This window comes from Zootermopsis nevadensis, unplaced genomic scaffold (assembly GCF_977971745.1).
Source record: "Zootermopsis nevadensis isolate Lab colony 2312 unplaced genomic scaffold, Znev_1.0 Znev_ptg000020l, whole genome shotgun sequence".
Lineage (NCBI taxonomy): Eukaryota > Metazoa > Arthropoda > Insecta > Blattodea > Termopsidae > Zootermopsis > Zootermopsis nevadensis.
This window is the reverse complement of record NW_028259152.1, coordinates 17407658-17426764: the sequence shown is the minus strand read 5'-3', so window position 1 is coordinate 17426764 and position 19107 is coordinate 17407658. Positions and strand designations below refer to the sequence as shown.

Genomic DNA, 19107 nt, shown 5'->3' with positions numbered 1-19107 from the left:
AATGCATAAAAATTACAGATTTATTTGGGATGTAAAACAATGACTAGTGTTTCAAATAATGAACAACTTCGTGTGCTTTGTTGTGTTCTCAGTTGATGATGATGATGACGATGATAAGAAAAAAAAGAAGAAGAAAAAGAAGGGAGAAGAGGATAAAGGAAAGGACAAAGGAAAGGGACCAGGAAAGAAGAAAATTGCAGCGATGCAGGAAGCCTTGAAGAAGATGCGTGAAGAGGAGGAGAAATTAGCCCTTCAAGCAGCAGAACGAATTAGGAAGGAGGAGGAAGCAGAGAGAGCGCGAGAAGAACAGGTACTGAATTGCTACTGTATAATGTATATTATGAAATATGTGAGTGAGTAGAACAGGCCTTGTTTGTCAGTGAAATTGAACTTGAAGATTCTGTTGCCAGCAAATTGGTTAGTTGCTTCGTACTAGTCGCCACAGAAATTTATGTTGCGATTAATAATATCGTGGTGTTTTGATCCATTGATGTACTTCAATGGCTGGCTGCACAACATTCACTCTTGTGGATGATGATATGAACTTTGATGTGCGTGAAACGTCACTGGTTGAGATTTGTTTTCGTGACGGTGAAGGTGTCAGTTTTGGCCTTCTGGGCTGTTACCGTTTAATCTTGTAGGTGGTTATCAACATTTTGGAAGAATGTGTCACTTCCTTCTTCAGGGTAGAAGTGACCATCTAAACAGAAGAGCACGGTCATTATTACTGTCATTGAATGAATCTGGAACTGGTTTAGATGTTTGACAACAGATTCAATGTATGTGTCATGTGCAAAAGTGCAAAGAATGCATTTAGAAAATACTTGTATTCAGATTTGGTGCACGTATTTTCAGTCTCGTCTTCCACTCTCATGAAGCTTTGCGGAATGTGCGTTCAACACGCAAGAAACACTAGGTACTACCAAGATTTCTGTGTGTTCATGAATTCGTTTTATGTCTTTGATGGCTGTTATTGATTTTGATCCAACATATAGGTGCTCACACCATATAGAAGTTGTCTTGTTGCCGTACTTTGTATATCATGGGGCTAAAGTGAGGAAGTTTGGGAAGTAACTCGTTTATATTGGAATTTTGTCACAGGAAATGGTCAGTCAGAGCTTGGTATTTGAGGGGGGCATATCTCACCAATGTAAAAGGCTTCGCATTTGCATGTGATCTGAAAGCTCCTAGTGTCTGCAAAATTCCATGCAGAGCCATCTACATTGGTGAGACATTCTGCGTAGTAGAATACGCAGAGGAGCACCGGAGAGAAATGGCTTGCCATCTGGAATGGGTGGCTGTGGCAAAACTCTCAATAAACTAGAGGCACTGAATGCCGTTTAACAATAGGAATTTTTAGTTTGTCTTTGAAGTACCATTTGACTGCATTTATTCCCCACTTTTAGCGCCTGTTGGAGATTGAGCGCAAAGAAAGAAAGAAACTTAAAGAAAAAGAAAGAAAAGAGAGGCTGAAAGCAGAGGGTAAACTCCTGTCAGCGAAGCAGAAAGCTGACCGTGCCCGTGCTCAAGCAATGTTGGATGCTCTTAAAGCTCAGGGACTAGAAATGCCTAATGCAGGGGAGAAGAGAGCTCCCAGACCAGGCACGAGAGTACGGACTAAAGCAAAACAGCAGACTAGTCTTGAGCAAGGTGAGTTGTGTATAATGTATTTTGGGTTTTGGGTCCGTCCACAGTGTCTTTTGGAAATGTTCCAAAGTTACAGCAAATTTTGAAGTTGCCATCTTCACCATTCTTTTGGCTAGGCCCTGAAACCTGAGCTTAGGACTGGTCTTGAAATCCTAAGGACAGGGTAAGTTGCAGAGTTACCTCTAAGGAACCCGTAAAGTTTTGTAGTATTTTGGGTGAGAGTTGATTAAGTCATCAAGATGGATCTTAGGGATGTAGGCAGTGAGGATGGCAAATGGATGGAATTGGCTCAGGATCGTGGCTGGTGACGGACTTTGGCGTTGTCGGTGTTGAGCCTGCGGGTTCTGCTACCAAGGAGTTGGTTGATTAGTTAGTTGATTAAGTATACTTCTGTGCCTGACACAGCAGAACAGGAAAAATTAAAGTTATCGCTAAGGTTTCAAAATGTATGGTTTGTAAAGTACAAGTTGACAGTCAAGTATCTAGGTGTTTTTAAGTTTGATACTTATTTGACTTTGATTTGCGTGGTTCATTTTAACAGACCAGAAACACGAAGAGCAGAACGTAGAGGTTGAAATTGTGGATTCTGTTGCATCGGAAAAGAAGGAAGCAGGTGAAGTGAAGGACAGTTTGGATCAGGATGATGATGTGAAGGATACGTGGGATGCTGAGTCTTCGGGAGAAGACGAGGATGAAGGTGAGATTTAGCATAACTAATTTCACAGTCGCCTTAAAGTGGCCCCCCCCCCCCCCCCCCCTCCAACCTGGTGAATAAGATTTTCATAAAGTAAAATTTCAGATATTGTAATTGATACTTTCAAAATTGTGTGTGTTTACAAGATGTGGAAGCCCACAATGGAGCCTCTTATTGGGAAGGCTATCAGTGAGCTTAAGAAATTTGTGGTCTAAAACGTGCTTTGCGATTTTTGACCTCTCGTTTCTGCTAACCATTTCTTGTTGTGTATATGGCTGCATTTAAATAGCTTGTTTATTTTCTGTTATCCAGATCATTCTGATAAGTCAAAATTAGGTGCAAAAGTAAAAGGAACGAAACAAGAAGAAGATGACGATGATGAAGAAGACGATGATGAAGATGACAATGAAGAATCAGAATCAGAGGATGAATCTGATGAGAGCAGCAGTGAGGAGGATAGTGATAGTGAAGATGAACACAAAACAGATGCAGAAAGGCGAAAAGAGAGAGCAGTGGCTAGGATACAGGTGTGCTGATTTTATAATACGTTTCAGTAAGAATTGGTTTTAGGTAAAACCTAAAACCTGTTTTAATGTAACACCTACACTGAATCAGTTCTTTGGCAGATAATTTCTATTTTTCTTGGTGGATGAAAGTTGTAAAAGTGCAAATTATTTGGTTAGCTGCTCTCCCTCACCTCCCCAAGTTTAATGAAAATTTGTCTCTTGATTTGAAAGTTATTAGTGGGACAGGTGTGTGCGCAGGCATGTTGAAATCATAAACTTGCTCTTCCTTATGAATATTCAAGATACTTCTGTCAAGGTTTAGATGCTAGCTGTGTAATTAAAGGTGTTTGCATTACTAATTGAGATTTACAGACATTAGATCTGGTAAACGTGATCTCAGAGCATGTGGTGTTGCTTGCCGACTGACACATTTCCCACTGTGTAAGAACTTGCCCAAAAGGAGTTTCTTTACGATAGAGCATAAAGAACTCTAAAGAGGCAGCTTGTTAACTGCGGATCAAATATTTGCCCCATTTTTATAGATACTGCCTGATATCTAAGATTCTTTGCAATTTATATGTTTATTTCGAGGAAATGAACTGTTTTTTATGCAGTGGGAAATGCTGTATTTAAAGCTAGAACTGTGGCATGTCTCAGGCAGTTAGGCATTGATTTCTCGCCACAGAGGCCTACATCTGGTGGGGCAGTCCGTGTAAAATATGTGATGCTCAAGGTAGCACTGTGGCAGGTTCTTCGCTGAGTACTTTTACTTTCCCCCAATAACTTAAGTTTACCCGGTGCTCCATCTCGCACCATGTCCGAGGTGTGTGATAGGCTTCACCAGTTGGTACAGTATTATAACCTTGGTTCTTATTTGAGGTTTCAGTTATAACCAAGAACTTGAATTCATGATGAGCAGGCAGGTTCTTTACTATTTACTGCATTACAGTGACATGTAAAAATTAAATCCGTGGCGAAACAGCTCCAGAGAGCCAAAGCCGACTAACTTGACTGCTGGCCTCACGTTCACATGCCTAAGCAGAGGTGAACGATCATCCGACCAGATATAGGGTGACGTGTGGTCAGCACGACGAACCCCCAGCCATTGCTAGCTTTCATGACCGGATTACGCTACTCATTGTAGCTCCCCAATTTCCTCACGATGCTGGGTTGGCACCGGTCCCATACACCGGTCGAAAGCTCATGAGAAAATTTCTTCTCCCCCGAGACCCGAACCAGCGCGCATTCCGTATCAGCGGTCCGAAGCGTGATGCCTCAGGCCGCGCGGCTACGGCTCGGGACTTACAGTGACATGTATGTTTACAGAAACGGCGCGAGGAAGCAGAAGTGAACCGGTCAGTTGATGTATTACGAGCTGCTGTGGTTTGTGTTCTGGGTCATGTAGATACAGGTGAGAATCAATGAGTCAGTTATTCTTAATTTCTAAATGCGCAGTATGTAAGAGCTTACAATTACCATATTTGCTGCATAATTCACACGTTTATTCCATATGTTTTTAATTCGGCTCTGTTACACATGTTAATAAATGACTAATTTTTAGGACATTGTAATTTTTCATATTAAGTGTAGGTTCATTTAAGAAATTTAATTCTGCAACACATTTTGTTCATGTTAGCTACTTAAAATTTTAAGTGCATCAGTAAATTGACATACGCCACATCCGCTCTAATGGAAGAATTTTTACTTTGTACAAAATGTGTACTGACCAAGTTCCACTTCACGCATTGTCTTCGGTCAGTGTTAGAAGGTAACACACCTTGCAGTGTTTTTAGCTAAAAATTTGATGACTATTTATGTGTCAGGGCAGATTTCAAATTTTTGTTTATTATTCTGTACATCTTCAGTAATGTATTTTGTGCATCTGTGTTTGTCAGGTAAAACAAAGATCTTAGACAAGTTACGACGTACGAACGTTCAAGACGGTGAGGCTGGAGGTATTACACAGCAGATAGGAGCAACGAATGTACCGATCAGTGCAATAAAAGAGCAAACTAAATTTGTTAAAGGAGTAAGTATGTCGTATCAAACATGACATATTGAATGCTGTACCAGAGTTGTCCATACTAAAATGATCTCGTTAGAGAAAAGTTTTTATGTGTCTTTATGAAGTCAAATATCAATAAAATTGAATTCTTATGTTGAGAATTTTAATTTACAATTTTTTTTCATTTTCTGATATTTCAATTAATAGTTCAGTTTACAAAAAAAAAAGTATTGTGTTCTGTAGGAACATATTTGAAAAATTTAAATAAATTAACCTTTATCCATTTCTTGTAACTTGTATTTATATTTGGAAAAATGGGACTGTATTGTCCCACTACATCACGATTTTTTTTAAAAATGTCATATTTACAAAAACAGCACGTCGTGTGTCCAAAATGCTACTTTTGGCTTCTTACATTGTCACCTTATTTTTCTTTACTTTATTATCTAGGACGGCAAGCTAGGTTCATGCTCTCAAATTGTGTTTTTGTGCGCGTGTATATATCTTCATCTACAATTTGTGCGCAGTTTGCTGACGTAGAACTTCGGATACCCGGTTTACTTATCATCGATACTCCTGGACATGAGTCTTTCAGCAACCTACGTAACAGAGGTTCTTCTCTCTGTGATATTGCGATTCTCGTCGTGGACATTATGCATGGATTGGAACCGCAGACCATTGAATCTATAAATCTTCTCAAGAACAAGAAAACTCCTTTCATTGTGGCCTTAAATAAGATTGACAGGTACGTTGATTAATAAAATAGTTTTTAATTGTATGTATTGAAATCTTGAGAGTGGTAATGAAGAATCGGATTGCGAAAATTGGCACATCGCACAGTAAGCAAAGCGGTGGACAAGTGGCCCCAGTCGTCAGTGGGTGGAATTATACGAAATTGAAAATGAAAATTTGGCTTCTGGCTATCTTGTCCGTACCAAATTTGATTTATCCTTTGTGTATTTGCACAATGCATAAAAATATGCGTGATCATGTTGGAAAGAACGTTCTGGCTTATGTTACAATAGCACGATACTATAAGGAGGTTATTTTGTGCCGTTATCACCGCAGATATATGTGGTGTTACGTATTTGACAGTGCGTCGACCTTTATGAAACAATATTACTTTACTAAATTACTTTTATTGCCTTTCATTATAACAAAATCTTATTTTAATGAATATGAACTGTCTTTTTCTGTTCGTTATCGCCTTCGTTAGTAGTACAGGAAGACAGGAGCCGTGTTGAAAGTTTGTTATACTGAAACTGGAAATAAGCATCTGGTTTTGAATGTTACTTTGGTTATTGAATATAATTAAGTAAAATTCTTTTACAGGCTTTACGACTGGCAGACAATGAACAGGAAAGATATAAGAGATGTAATAAAGGCGCAGGCCGCTAATACACAATTAGAATTTGAGCACAGAACCAAGGAGGTTATCGTGCAGTTTGCAGAACAGGTTGGTATGAAGCTTGTTTTTTGTTGTCGTTAGGTTGTTTATCTGCTAAATATTGATTGTAAGATTACGAATGTGTAATTTCTATCGTGTCTTCACCTTGCGCCCTCTGTCGTTTTTGTCGATGAATGTACAGTAGCGTGAAAAACAAAATCTGTACTTACAATCACTTGTATGTTTGACTGATGCTGTCGCTGCCATCTGAATTTATCTTGTCATTGTGACAATATTTTTTTGTTTATTGACATCACGAAGCCTTTGTGCAGTACTTGTTTGCCGTCTTGCACGGAAATCACTTCGTGTAAGAAATGCGTCCGACGTTGACTTGCGTTGAAGATTTAGTTTCAGTCGTGATTTCTTGGCAGTTTCATTGGTGCCACATGACGGAACTGCCACCTCTTATTGAAATATGAAGAAAAGAAATAGAAAGATTTTTTTGGTGTGGCGAATGAAATGTGAAGAAATAATTTTTTGACGATCCGGTGTGATTGGCTTTGCAGAAATAGAGTTGTGTCTGTAATAATTGTACGTGAAGGTCAATGAAGTTTGCAAAAAAAAAAAGTTTTTAATAGGGTGGCGCTAAATAGTGGTGAATATTTAAGATCGTTGCTTTTAAGTGTGAATTTGGGTTAGAGACACGTCTCATCTTTGGCGCAGTTTTTGAGCATACATTTTGGAAAATATTTAGTCATAATTAAATGTAAGCGGACTCATGACGCGGGATGATATTTGAATTTTGCGAATTGCATTTAAACATCTGAGTCTGTTATTTTTCTGCAGGGGTTAAACGCTGCCGTCTTCTATGACAACCCTGACATCCGAAGCTACGTGTCCTTGGTGCCAACAAGCGCCATTACGGGTGAGGGAATCGGCAATCTCCTGGGACTCATCGTTGACAACTGCCAGAACATGCTTGCCAAGAGACTTATGTACTCTGATGAACTGCAGGTATCGTCTAGAGAAAGTTTTTGGCTGCTTAAATCTCGTCTTGCTCGGGGGACAAAGACCAAAGCGGTTGCCCAGAGGCACCTGCTGAATATCGACTGGGTTCGTCTGGCTCAGGATAGAGTCCGGCAGTAGTGTATAGTGCATACAGTAACAAACTTGTCAAGAATGATTTTTCTCCTTTTAGTTACTGATGTTCGTAGGTGCTTGAATTTTTTACGCAGTTTCAGGTGATTCATTGGTGTTTGTTGTATTATCTCCCCCCTCCCCGTAAGATGCTTTTCTACTTCATGTGGGTCGTCTTTGTAATTTAATTTGTTAAAGTGTTGTCCTGTACTTGCTGTTTGAAAGCGTATTCTTCTTTTCCCGCTTGTAATGTAGGCGACAGTTCTGGAAGTAAAAGCCATACCGGGTTTGGGAACGACAATTGACGCTATCCTGGTGAACGGAAGGCTTCGCGAAGGTGACGTCATGGTACTGGCAGGAACAGACGGGCCTATCGTGACGCAGATTCGTTCGTTGCTGATGCCACAGCCCATGAAAGAGCTTAGAGTAAAGGTAAGCGTGATCTTAAATGGTGCACCGTCAGATCGTAAGAACGAGCGCTTGGAAATGTCGTAAAACAAATCTGGGCGAAGTTGGTACTTTCATAATTATTCTTTTGTATATTTTGTTTTGTACTCGTCATTTTCTCTTCTTTTGTGATTTTTCAGAATGCGTATGTAGACTACAAGGAGATTAAAGCGGCGCAAGGAGTAAAAATTGCAGCGAAGGATTTGGAAAAAGCAATTGCAGGTGAGCTCGTTGCTTATATAGGACAGAGCGATAAACTGAAATTCTAAGCTGTCACAATTACGGTGATTACGAGCGTGCGAGGTCCTCTTACGATGTGGTGGGTGATGATTATCGTCTTCCGGGTTATATCACCGCTGAGTCTCGTAAGTTGTTACCGACATTCCTCGAAAACATAGCGTTGCATCCCGGAAGACTGCGGTCGATATGATTATTATCTGTCATGGCTGCGTGTAACAGACGCGCGTTGTAATTTGTTAATATCGAGTGGCAGCGTGTTCGGTTGGGAGGTCGGTTGCCAGTTTCGTTTATTTGCCGCCGTGTGAGATTATAATAAATACGATATTTTCTATGCGAGACGTTCAACGACACAGCGGACAGAATTACGCTGGAGCTCGATATTTACATTTATGTGGGGATTAATGAAAAATGTTGCGAAATGTTGACGTCGTAGACCCTAGTACTTACCTTCTTCGTGTTTTCCATTTGTTCCGATTCTCGGTATGTAATGTTGGGGAATCGTTTATGAACATATTTACAGCACTTAGTTTCCAGAAACTAAAAATATACGGTGCTATGACGCAAGTTAAATCATTGGTCAAAGATTTTGACTCCTCCCCCCCCCCCCCAGCATAACCAAAAAAAAAGTTAATTTCCCAAATTTGTGCCAAATGTGATGCACAGTCTTAATGCATCTCTTGCATTGTTTGGAAGACTCCATCATCAGGGTGATGAATGCCCTGGTGAAGGCGTTTGTAAATTTCTGCAACCCAGGCGAAAGCCGTCTTTTACAGTTCAGTGTCGTCATTTTGAAATACAAATGCTCGTCTGTTTAGGTCTGAATCTTCAGGTAGCTCAGAAAAGCGACGAGGTCGATATCTTGCGCGAAGAAGTTTCTCGGGACTTGCGATCTGCTCTCAGCAACATCAAACTGCAGGAGAGAGGCGTGTACGTGCAGGCTTCGACTCTCGGCTCGCTGGAGGCTCTGCTCGAGTTCCTGAGGACATCCAAAATCCCGGTGAGTACACATTTTATTCGTTTCCAACACGAACTTCTAAGAACATTATTGAGCTCGCACCAACGTGTTCTTTGTACGCGCACATCCTTTTTCTTCCTTTGTCAATACGTGACGCTAATGCGACTGATTTTGATTATGTGCGCTTGTATCTGCGTGTTCTGCCAGAAGTCTCTTGGAATTTTTGCTGTTACTGTACGCTGCTTATTCTTTGTAAAGTTGCCTTTTTTAAATCGTCGCACCTCCCAGTATAACTGCCTAGATTTCAAATGTCACCCTTTACACCCCCGACCTCGCTCTCTGAGGCGCTGTACGTACGTGGCTCGTTTCTTAACTAAGATTTGTTTGTTAGTGCAGAACTTGGTGTACGTTTACAGGCGAATATTCCAGGGTCTGTCGAAACGAACTGGCATCGTGTTGTATCAGACTTAATGGTACATTTATATTGCGACAGATGTTGGAAGATATGAGCCGGGATAGCTCAGTCAGTATAGTGACTAGCTACGGGCTGGACGACCGGGGTTCGATCCCCGACGGGGACAGAGGATTTTTCCTCTAGCCTCTGCGTCCAGACCGGCTCTGGGGCCCACCCAGCCTCCTCTACAATGGGTACCGGGGTCCTTTCCCGGGGGTAAAGCCGGCCGGGGCGTGATGCTGACCACTCACCCCCATCTAGTGCCGAGGTCAAGGAAGAGAGGAGCTATACCTCCACTCACCCCAAGCGCCTATATGGCGTATAGTGGGACAAACTTTATTTTAGATGTTGGCAGATGGCAGCTAGTAGGTGTGGCTTTCTCCAGCGAAATTCTCTTTAAAATTACATCGGGAATTTCTGCTCTAAAGTTTTTGTGACCACAGTTCGAGGGTCGAACTATACAGGGTGATTCAAAAGGTTATGGCCAAACTGAAGGAGCGTATAGAGGGACTCGGAGAGAACGACTTTCGAATAGGAATCCGTGTCCTCCGAAGTCATCCTGAGTCTGTCGAGGCCATCGAAGGTAGGGACGTCTGATATGGCTGAAATAATCGTACCCAGGGGCCTCTGTAGAATCTGACGTGATTCAAAATTAAGCTAGTAGGAGAATAGCAAAGTACGATTATTTCAGAGGTACGTTATCAGACGTCCCTACCTTCGATGGCCTCGACAGACTCAGGATGACTTCGGAGGACACGGATTCCTATTCGAAAGTCGTTCTCTCCGAGTCCCCTCCTTCAGTTTGGCCCTAACATTTTGAATCAGCCTGTATAGAGGATTGCCGTGTTGTGGTTTGACCTTCGCTGTATCCTCCGTGGAACAGGTAATCTGTCAAGAAATTCCACTCGACCTTTTACGAAAACTCAAAAGTTCACGAGAGCCTCCCTGGAGCCTGTCTTTAAGGATTTCAGTTTTTCACGTCGGTGAATCTGAAGACGGCCATCTTCTTGTCTTTAAATTGTTTGTTCAAGCCTGCACCATAAAAACTCTGTTATGTAATATCCATTTTAATATTATCATGCCATCTGCATCTCTTTTTGTCCAATTTTCTGTTTCCCAAGTCCCATTTACCTCCTTGATGTCTTCGTTCTACTAACATCTGGTGACAGGTACAGCGCTTGAATGCCGTTAAGATTTTATCCAAGTGACCAAGTGACTCCCATAGCAAGTTAAATTATAGTTTTTTTATATTTTAATCTTTAGATTTTTCAGTAGTTTTGGGGTGGATAAACTTAATTTTTAGTGGAGACAGTTTTGATTCGTCACATAATATAAATTCATAGGCGAATAATAATATTAAAGTTAGTTTAAACTCGCATTTCAGTAATTATTTTGGTGTAAGGGATGAATGGCATTAAAACGAGTAATTGATGGCTGAAGAGGGGAAGTGTCGGAGAATATCTCCCGAAACGAACGTGGCCGGCCAATGGCGCTAGTTGGACAGCCCTGTTAGTCACATTCCCTACATGTGGCCCCCAACCTGTCAACTGCTTGTTTGACTCATCCAACTTGCATCAATGAAGGACTTCCTTCTTAAACTAACCCTCCGATGCAGGATACAGCTCATTGCAAAGCTCAGTTCGTTGAATGAGCCCCCTCTCAAACTTTGTGAAGGAAACAGCACTCGGCCCGAGACGACTTTCGAAGTCGTTCCAAGAGCAGCGACTGCCTGCCTGCTTACTGTTAAGCCACGGTGGTCTAGCGGTTAGAACCCTGGCCTTGTAATCCTGGGGGTCTCGGGTTCGATTCCCGGCGGTGCCCGAATTTATAACTTGTGTTGGGCAAGGCCGTGGTCTAGGCAACACGGAGTTTTCCTCCGTGGCATCCCAACAATTACTCCATTCACACACACAGAAGAAGGCAATGGCAAACCACTTCTGGATCATCTGCCAAGAACGTATATGAACAGGTCCCAGTCCGAGAAAAGGATGGAAGGATCCTGTTCATATGGACCTGTCGTCAGACAGAACACTAAATAATAATACAGTCGATAATACCAACATAACGGACGAGCGAATAGAAATGCACCTACTTGTGCCGGGATTCGAACCCCCTGTACTCAGATGTCCTGGTTTTCCTTACACTAGTTCGTGGAAAAATGAGTGTTGAATTCTGTAGAGCAGGGTTGTCCTTGAGAAGCTTGTAGTCTCTCAACTAGCCTTTTGCGGTACCCGGAAGTTGGTAAGAGCGCGTCCTTAATCGGGCGCTCTCCTTGTTTATTGTCCTCACATTTTCGCCGAAGCCTCGCGAGTTCTCTCGTATCTTCGTGTTTTCCAGCCAAAATGTTTAAAGTCTTTCTCATATTGGTTCGATTTTCTCTCGCTGAGCGACCATCAGTTTTTCAAGAAACTCTCTGCTCTGTGGAGTTGGTTAAGGATTAAAGGGATGGATTGTGTGGATTTTCTCCGCCGTCTGTTACTGAGCACGGAACATGCTACACGATGTGGCGTAAGCCTCAAATGTTGGGTAATTTGCATCTCCTGAAATGTCGTCGGACTAATTTGAAATCATTCACATTGGCCCTTGGATTGGCAGTTGTGTCTGATGGTGGACACACCGGACGGGACGAGAATTCGTCTTAAGTTTACTTTCGAGCTCCGTCCGTGTTTGCGCGTCGTATTTCAGAGGGGCGACTGCTTACTTTGTACAGGGTGACGCGCGAAACGGACCGCGTTAACTCTGATGCTTTCCAAGGCAATGAGAGCCAAGTTTTTCCTTCATTGTTTCATGAACAAGTTGTTTTGTGCTGTTGTGAAGCTCTGTAGCTGATACAGCAACGTTAAACAAATGACTTTATGTTTTTTTACACAGATAAACATTATTTTATCGAGAATATGGCGCTGTAAAACACTGGGTTGTGTATTTAGACAAAGGCCAGTGGTTATCTCTGTGGAATTGGCTGTATATTCCCGACACGCTAAGTTTGTACTCTCGTAGTTATAAATTAATTCCATGGAAGATTTTAACATCGTCGTCGCTTGGGTTTTTTCAGATTGGGTCTAGTACTTTCAGGGTTTCCAGCCAAAATTTTGTACGTATTTCTCATGCCATGTATTTAATGTATGGTTTTTCATGGCTAAATTAATCTGCGCGCGTAACCCAAGTGTTGGATAGGGAGGTCACCCGGTCTCTGATGTCGGCTGTTGAACCCAGATTTCGAAACATCGTAATTTTATAATGTTATAATATTTAGGCGATCGACAAAGGCAAGATCGTCGGAATATTCTTATCAAATGAAACATGAGGGCGTAGGATACTTCGCCATACGTCTTTACGGCTTTGTAAGAAACGATGCTTCGCCCCTGGATTAGTTATCCACCACGAATAAAATCTTTAGATAACCTAAGTTTGCCTTTGAGTTTTATTTCAAACGCTCGGAAGGGAGAAAAGTCTCCCGCGCAATGTACATCGTGCCAGTAGATGATTTGAATATCAGCCGTTCTGAAAACATTGATCTGGGCTGTAGTCACGTTCAGAAATGCAGGAAGGCGGGCAAACCATGGAATAAGGCAGGATGAACATACGAAATTGAGACTAATGTTTTAAGGAAGGGTAATACCGATCTCATCTCATTATTTGGTTATTAAGATAATTATGGGACACGCTGTATATCGGTTCTTGAGTTGCAACGCACAGTAAGAACCATTGTATTTAGACCTACGTAGGCCGGACACGAAGTTTAATCAGAGTCCTTACCGCGGATTTGCGACTGGATTCGCAAGTGACAGAACTGGATCGGGAGGTTCTGGGAAGGACACCGAGCATAGCAGTCGAGTTGACAGGAATCCGGCTTCGTATATGGAAGTCGCGGGTTCAAATCTCAGCCCAGAGACCGGGCTGCCCTTATCAAGTTTCTATCTTGTTTTTCCTAGCTCATTGGGCGGGGTTTTGGAATATTATTACCTTTAATTAGTCCACAACCACTTTCCATTACCCACTCTCAGAAACTCGTGTAGTTCTTCAAAAAGCGTCCGATTTTTTTTACTGAAACTGTAATGTGTCTATAAGTTTTTGTAAGACTTCCGATATGAATTTTCATGAAAACCCGTTCAGACTTTGTGGAGTTTTCACGTGGGCAAACAGGCATACGGAACGAAGCTAACAGCACATTTTGAAACTTCCAGTCGTGAACGCTCCTGAACGTACAATTAAAGACGTTCGGCCTCTGTATTGAACACGTGAAAGTCTTATTAAGACGCAAAAATGTTTTTGTGCCTCTCCACGTAACTGCTTAGGATTCTGCGGGCTGACCTCAATTAATTTCATTTGCGAGATGAAATCTGGTGAAATTCTGCGTCTCGCTGACTTTCCCCCATTGAGGCACTGGAAACCCTGAGCGTCGCGTAATACGGATATCGTGAGGCCAGCCGGTGTGTGCCTTGTTAGCATTGGCAGTGATGTGCCGGATGTCGAGGCGATGTGACATCCGGCGAGTCTAAACCAGATATGTCTCGTCCCTATACCTGCTGATGACATTACTAGAATTAACAATATTGAGTCGTGCTGATATGTTCTCTTATACGGGCCGTCATGGCGTCGGAGTACCAAAGACTCTGCAATTTCTTGAGACCTCAAGCCTCTCCAACTTAAGACCTATGTTTGGTTGACTTTTGTGAAGTGCTGAAGGGAGATGCATGTTGAATTCCTTGAAACTATTTGCATCCTAAAATGTGGACTCTCAGTCTGAAAGCTTTCCGACGTCTAAGACTGATGAGTGCACCAACGAGGACATATTCTGACACGTTGCCTGCGAATATAGCTGTTGGAATTATAATGAATAATACATTTATGAGTCATTACATTTTAAAATACGTCTTAATCATCCGAATTCAACATTCGTTTTTAAAATGTTTTTGTGGGAAAATATGAACAAATTTGTCAGAATTTGTTTCACATATTTGGGACTAATAAGCCAACAACTCAGCAGACCACTGTTAATAAACGTTGTCGTATTGGTTGGGTTTTTTTATTTCAAACATGAGGGGGAAAAGACGTAATTAATTTTACATTTGGAAGGTCACTTGACGTGCCAAACCCAGTTTTGGATGAACTTGTGGCAATTTGGATAGAGACAGGTGTTCCAGATTTGCGTTTGGGAGAAAGTTTTTGGAGGGAAAGGTCTTTTAAAGGACCTACCACTTCGGTTTAAACAAGTTCCAAAAATTGGTACAGGGATATATTGAGTCCGCTTGGTTTCCAAAAATATTTTGTGTCAAGTTTGACGTGAATTCAGTCGACCAATTTGAATTTCCTAATGAATGAAATGTTAAAATTCAGCGCGGAGTGTTTCATTGGCACGTAAGACAAAATAAGATAAATATTTCTATCGAATGATATTTAAATGTCTCGCTTTCCAGAATCTCCCCGCAGGGCGTAAAAGTTGCTAATTGTACAACAGAGTCTTCTTAGTAATCCGGAAGAGAATTAATGGTGTCCTGTCACGGTTACTAGGGAATAACTTAACAATTTTAACAATTCCACAGCTCAAAATCTTGCAGCTCTGAAAGTAGTTTCATGATCTCCAGTAATTAATTTTCAGTTGCTCTTTATTCGTGTAACTGATATATTTTTCTTATCTGTTCCAGTATTCAAATATCCGTATTGGCCCGGTCGTGAAGAAGGACGTGATGAAGGCCTCTACCATGCTGGAACACGATAGTCAGTAAGTGAAACGCTCTGCGTCTTTAGAGATATTTTCTGATGACTGCGCCAGGGTGCAGCCTTCCCCACCGTTTCTGATCACTGCATTCCTACTGGACCGCGGTCTTCTGGGTTGTCGAGCCGCCCAGTCCGGTAGAAGTTTCCTGCCTCCGCCGTGGTCCTCACTGGATTTCATGTCTTTTGAGTCCGTGAAAATTTTGTCGCCGAGGTGTGGGTGGTTGTAATTAAATAACGTAGAAAATTAAAGACAAAATTTCTCGTGCCCTGGTATGGTTTGAGTACGTAGTCAAGACTTTAAATACGTTAGGTTATTTCATGTGAGGTGTCGTCTTCGTTGAGGTCGTGTGCACTCGGTACCGAGTTGTGGACTGCATGTGATCCGTGCTTTCCTATTCAATGGTCATGTTTCATGGGGAGACGGAGCAGATGCAGTCTGCCGTTGTGCACCAACTACGCATGGCATTACCAAATTGCAAGCTTAAAAGTCCACGGTAAAATCATAATTACTCGCTTGGTGCCCCTGACAGATCTCTACTCTCATCGTAAACACGTCTCGATATGGTACGGCGTTTGTGTCGAGCCTGGTAGCGCATCGCTATGTGGTGATCAAGACAATTTGTTGTTTCGCAGGTACGCTACGATCCTAGCATTCGACGTGAAGGTCGAGAGAGACGCGCAAGACCTGGCAGATACTCTGGGCGTGAAGATATTTCAGGCAGACATCATTTATCACCTGTTTGATAAATTCATGGCGTACCGGGAGGAACTGAGGCAGAGGAAACGAGAGGAGTTCAAGCATGTAGCGGTCTTCCCGTGCAAACTTAGGATTTTACCACATGTGAGGAATAACTTCTGTTTTGTCGTGTGTTTAGCGTTGTTCTGTCTTCAGAGTCACCGCTCTTAAAACCTGAAATCCTGGTACTTATTGTTTGTTAGTGATGAGGCCGTGTTTATTCGCAAAATATTTGACTGACAGCGTCGTTACGCATGTTTTAAGTGCGCTGAACAATGTCAGCACATTGTCCGTCTGCATGAATATCGTGCTCATGAAATTACGCTGTGGATTTTGATGAAATTTTGTATTGGAGGTTGACGATAGATGTCAGAAGAGTTAAACCCTAAATTACGTGGAAGTCAAAATTTCAAAATTTTTTTAGTATTCTCAAAAATTTGTCTTCACGTAACAGATTGATACGTGACGAGATACGTTACTCGTTAAAATAAATTACTTGTGTTTGAATTATTTTTGTTGTGAATATTTAATGGAATGCAGGTAAAAGTATTTTTTCTCCTTCATTGAAAGATGAAGGATTCCGAACTTGATTTTTGTTCTCTCATATTTTGTGTTGTCGTGTTGCTTGCAGTGCATCTTCAACACTCGTGACCCGATAGTTTTGGGAGTGATGATTGAGGCTGGAATTATTAAAGAAGGAACGCCAATTTGCATACCAAGCAAGGAGGTAAGTTACTCATCATCGTTTCTTTTTTCAATTTCTTGCGACGCTCCGGGGCTTGTCTTACGGCTGACATGAATCTGGTCGCTACGGCTGTCTGCTCAGCAAAACAATAATTCTGATGCCTGCGACGATATTCCGGGCTTCAAGTGAGGCAGAAACGACCGTCACAGTGAGTCGGGCGAATCGGCGTCATTACAGATGTAGGTGAACCGCGATTTACGCCGGGGACGCTTTCCTGGACGAACCGGTTTAAATTGAAAGTCTTTTTATAATGTGAATCAATGGGAAGTCGACGGCGCGCGTTCCCGGCACCCAAACATTGACGACTTAAGTTCCTCAAAAATTGACTTCGCCTCATCCGTGATAGCAATTTCAGTCAGGGGTGTGTTTTTTCGATTCACGTCATCCACCCACAGCGACAGTAATTTGTCCGTTCTTTCTAAAAGTTTACTTACTTACTCTCGTAGCCTGTTGCATTGACTGTTTTATTTTATATGAATTTTTCATTATGGTCGTCACAGTTGAAGGAGGCAACGACGGGTATCACCACCTTCTATTCTACAAATTACGTCCATCTCATCTTCTAACACAACTTTTTAGCAACACGTTCACTTCTCTTGGTGACTCTTCTACAATTTTTAAATATGAAACAGTGGTCGAACAACACAAACACGTTTAGCGCACAGTTTTCAGCAACAAGAAGCAAACTGAGCGCATTTTTCCTTACTCACTTATCGGCCTGAACGCGAGTGACTCACCGTGAAGAGTGACCAATGCTCATGTGACTATTTATAATTTTTATTCAAAATCAGCGATGTAAGAATTACGATTTAGTATAGGAATCAGTACGAGAAACATTGTGAAACGTTATAAATAATAGTAATTTTTTTTTTTCACTTTTTGACTTGCTGGTTTCAAAAGCTGCGCTAAACACCTCACATCTTTTACAGTGAAATATAGAGGATTTTTTTATTTTAATTCTTGGTACGTAATCCTGTGATAATAGTCGAGAGTGATAAGTGACGTTCATCAGATGAACTGAGGATTATTCTTTTCTTAATGTCGTGAAGTCTTCCAACTTAAGCTGGGGACATATCGCGTGTACCTTGAAGAAAGAGGCGGTATTTTCTCTGAAATGTTTAAACCACGTCCACTCTGAAGGCTGCGTATGTCACGACCCAGAAGATCACGATTCTCATTATCTCTGGATCTCAAAAGAAACTTCTTGTCTTCCGCCTGCTCTCACTGTGTCGTAAAGGCACGCATTTCAAATGTGAGTCCGTCCAGTCGATCAAGCCGCTGCGTCCAGATTTTCATTAATCGTGCTCATCATCATATTTCTTTTATCCCCGTGTGACTTTGACGGCGACTTCAGAATCGGTCCTCCTCAGCATTTTAATTTCAGGGGAGATAGTGTACCGATTTCCGCCACGGTGGTCTAGCGGTTAGAACGCTGGCCTCGTAATCCTGGGGTCTCGGGTTCGATTTTATAACTTGTGTTGGGCAAGGCCGTGGTCTAGGCAACACGGAGTTTTCCTCCGTGGCATCCCAACAATTACTCCATTCACACACAGAAGAAGGCAATGGCAAACCACTTCTGGATCATCTGCCAAGAACGTATATGAACAGGTCCCAGTCCGAGAAAAGGATGGAAGGATCCTGTTCATATGGACCTGTCGTCAGACAGAACACTAAATAATAATAAGATGAGGTGGTCTAGCGGTTAGAACGCTGGCCTTGTAACCTGGGGTCTCGGGTTCGATTCCCGGCGGTGCCCGAATTTATAACTTGTGTTGGGCAAGGCCGTGGTCTAGGCAACGCGGAGTTTTCCTCCGTGGCATCCCAACAATTACTCCATTCACACACAGAAGAAGGCAATGGCAAACCACTTCTGGATCATCTGCCAAGAACGTATATGAACAGGTCCCAGTCCGAGGGAACTTGTTCACCAGGGGTCAGCTCCGACCCGATGGTACAAAAGAAGGACCGATCTTCTGAGTCAACCTGTGTTTTATGTCCGCCTTCTGTTATTAATTTGTGTTTTTTGGACAAACTTTTTCTGTCTGCTACTGAGTGTCACCTGAACATGAACTACGAATAGTTTTTACGGGTAAAATTATTCGTCCTTATCTCAGTCAGGAATAAATTTGAAGGGAGTTTTATATTTTTATATTTTAAAGTGAATCCATTTTGGATCACTCCGAGCACGTCGGAGTTACTGCGAAATGTAAAACTGTTTTAGCTGTTGTTTTATATGGTTATGAAATTTGATTTCGTGCCCCAGACGAAGTACGCGCTAAGCGCTGAAGAGAATATTTTTACGTAGTGCGTCGAAGTTGATGCGGGTGGGATTGGTGGGTCGCGTAGCAGACATGAGAGAGATTAGAAGTACTTACAGAATTTTAGTCTGAGGACGTGAAATGATGAGTTCAGTTGAGAGACGCTGGACTACGGAGG

The 19107-nt window shown here is 42.0% G+C and overlaps 1 protein-coding gene across 6 annotated transcripts in view; it reads left to right on the top strand.

Annotated features, from left to right (window-relative positions):
- The window catches only part of eIF5B (eukaryotic translation initiation factor 5B), a 60865-nt gene that overhangs the window by 8656 nt on the left and 33102 nt on the right, over positions 1 to 19107 (top strand). For all 6 annotated transcript variants that reach the window (XR_002544563.2, XM_087352028.1, XM_022073425.2 and 3 more), the window contains 15 exons: positions 93 to 310; positions 1407 to 1650; positions 2189 to 2344; positions 2654 to 2868; positions 4174 to 4258; positions 4743 to 4876; positions 5380 to 5597; positions 6185 to 6308; positions 7086 to 7253; positions 7632 to 7808; positions 7964 to 8045; positions 8879 to 9060; positions 15118 to 15194; positions 15824 to 16031; positions 16558 to 16653. Coding sequence is in view for 5 of the 6 variants with exons in the window: in XM_087352028.1 (XP_087208154.1) it covers positions 93 to 310; positions 1407 to 1650; positions 2189 to 2344; positions 2654 to 2868; positions 4174 to 4258; positions 4743 to 4876; positions 5380 to 5597; positions 6185 to 6308; positions 7086 to 7253; positions 7632 to 7808; positions 7964 to 8045; positions 8879 to 9060; positions 15118 to 15194; positions 15824 to 16031; positions 16558 to 16653 (2384 nt within the window). In the remaining variant the exon portion in view is untranslated. The remainder of the gene's footprint in view (positions 1 to 92; positions 311 to 1406; positions 1651 to 2188; positions 2345 to 2653; positions 2869 to 4173; positions 4259 to 4742; positions 4877 to 5379; positions 5598 to 6184; positions 6309 to 7085; positions 7254 to 7631; positions 7809 to 7963; positions 8046 to 8878; positions 9061 to 15117; positions 15195 to 15823; positions 16032 to 16557; positions 16654 to 19107) is intronic.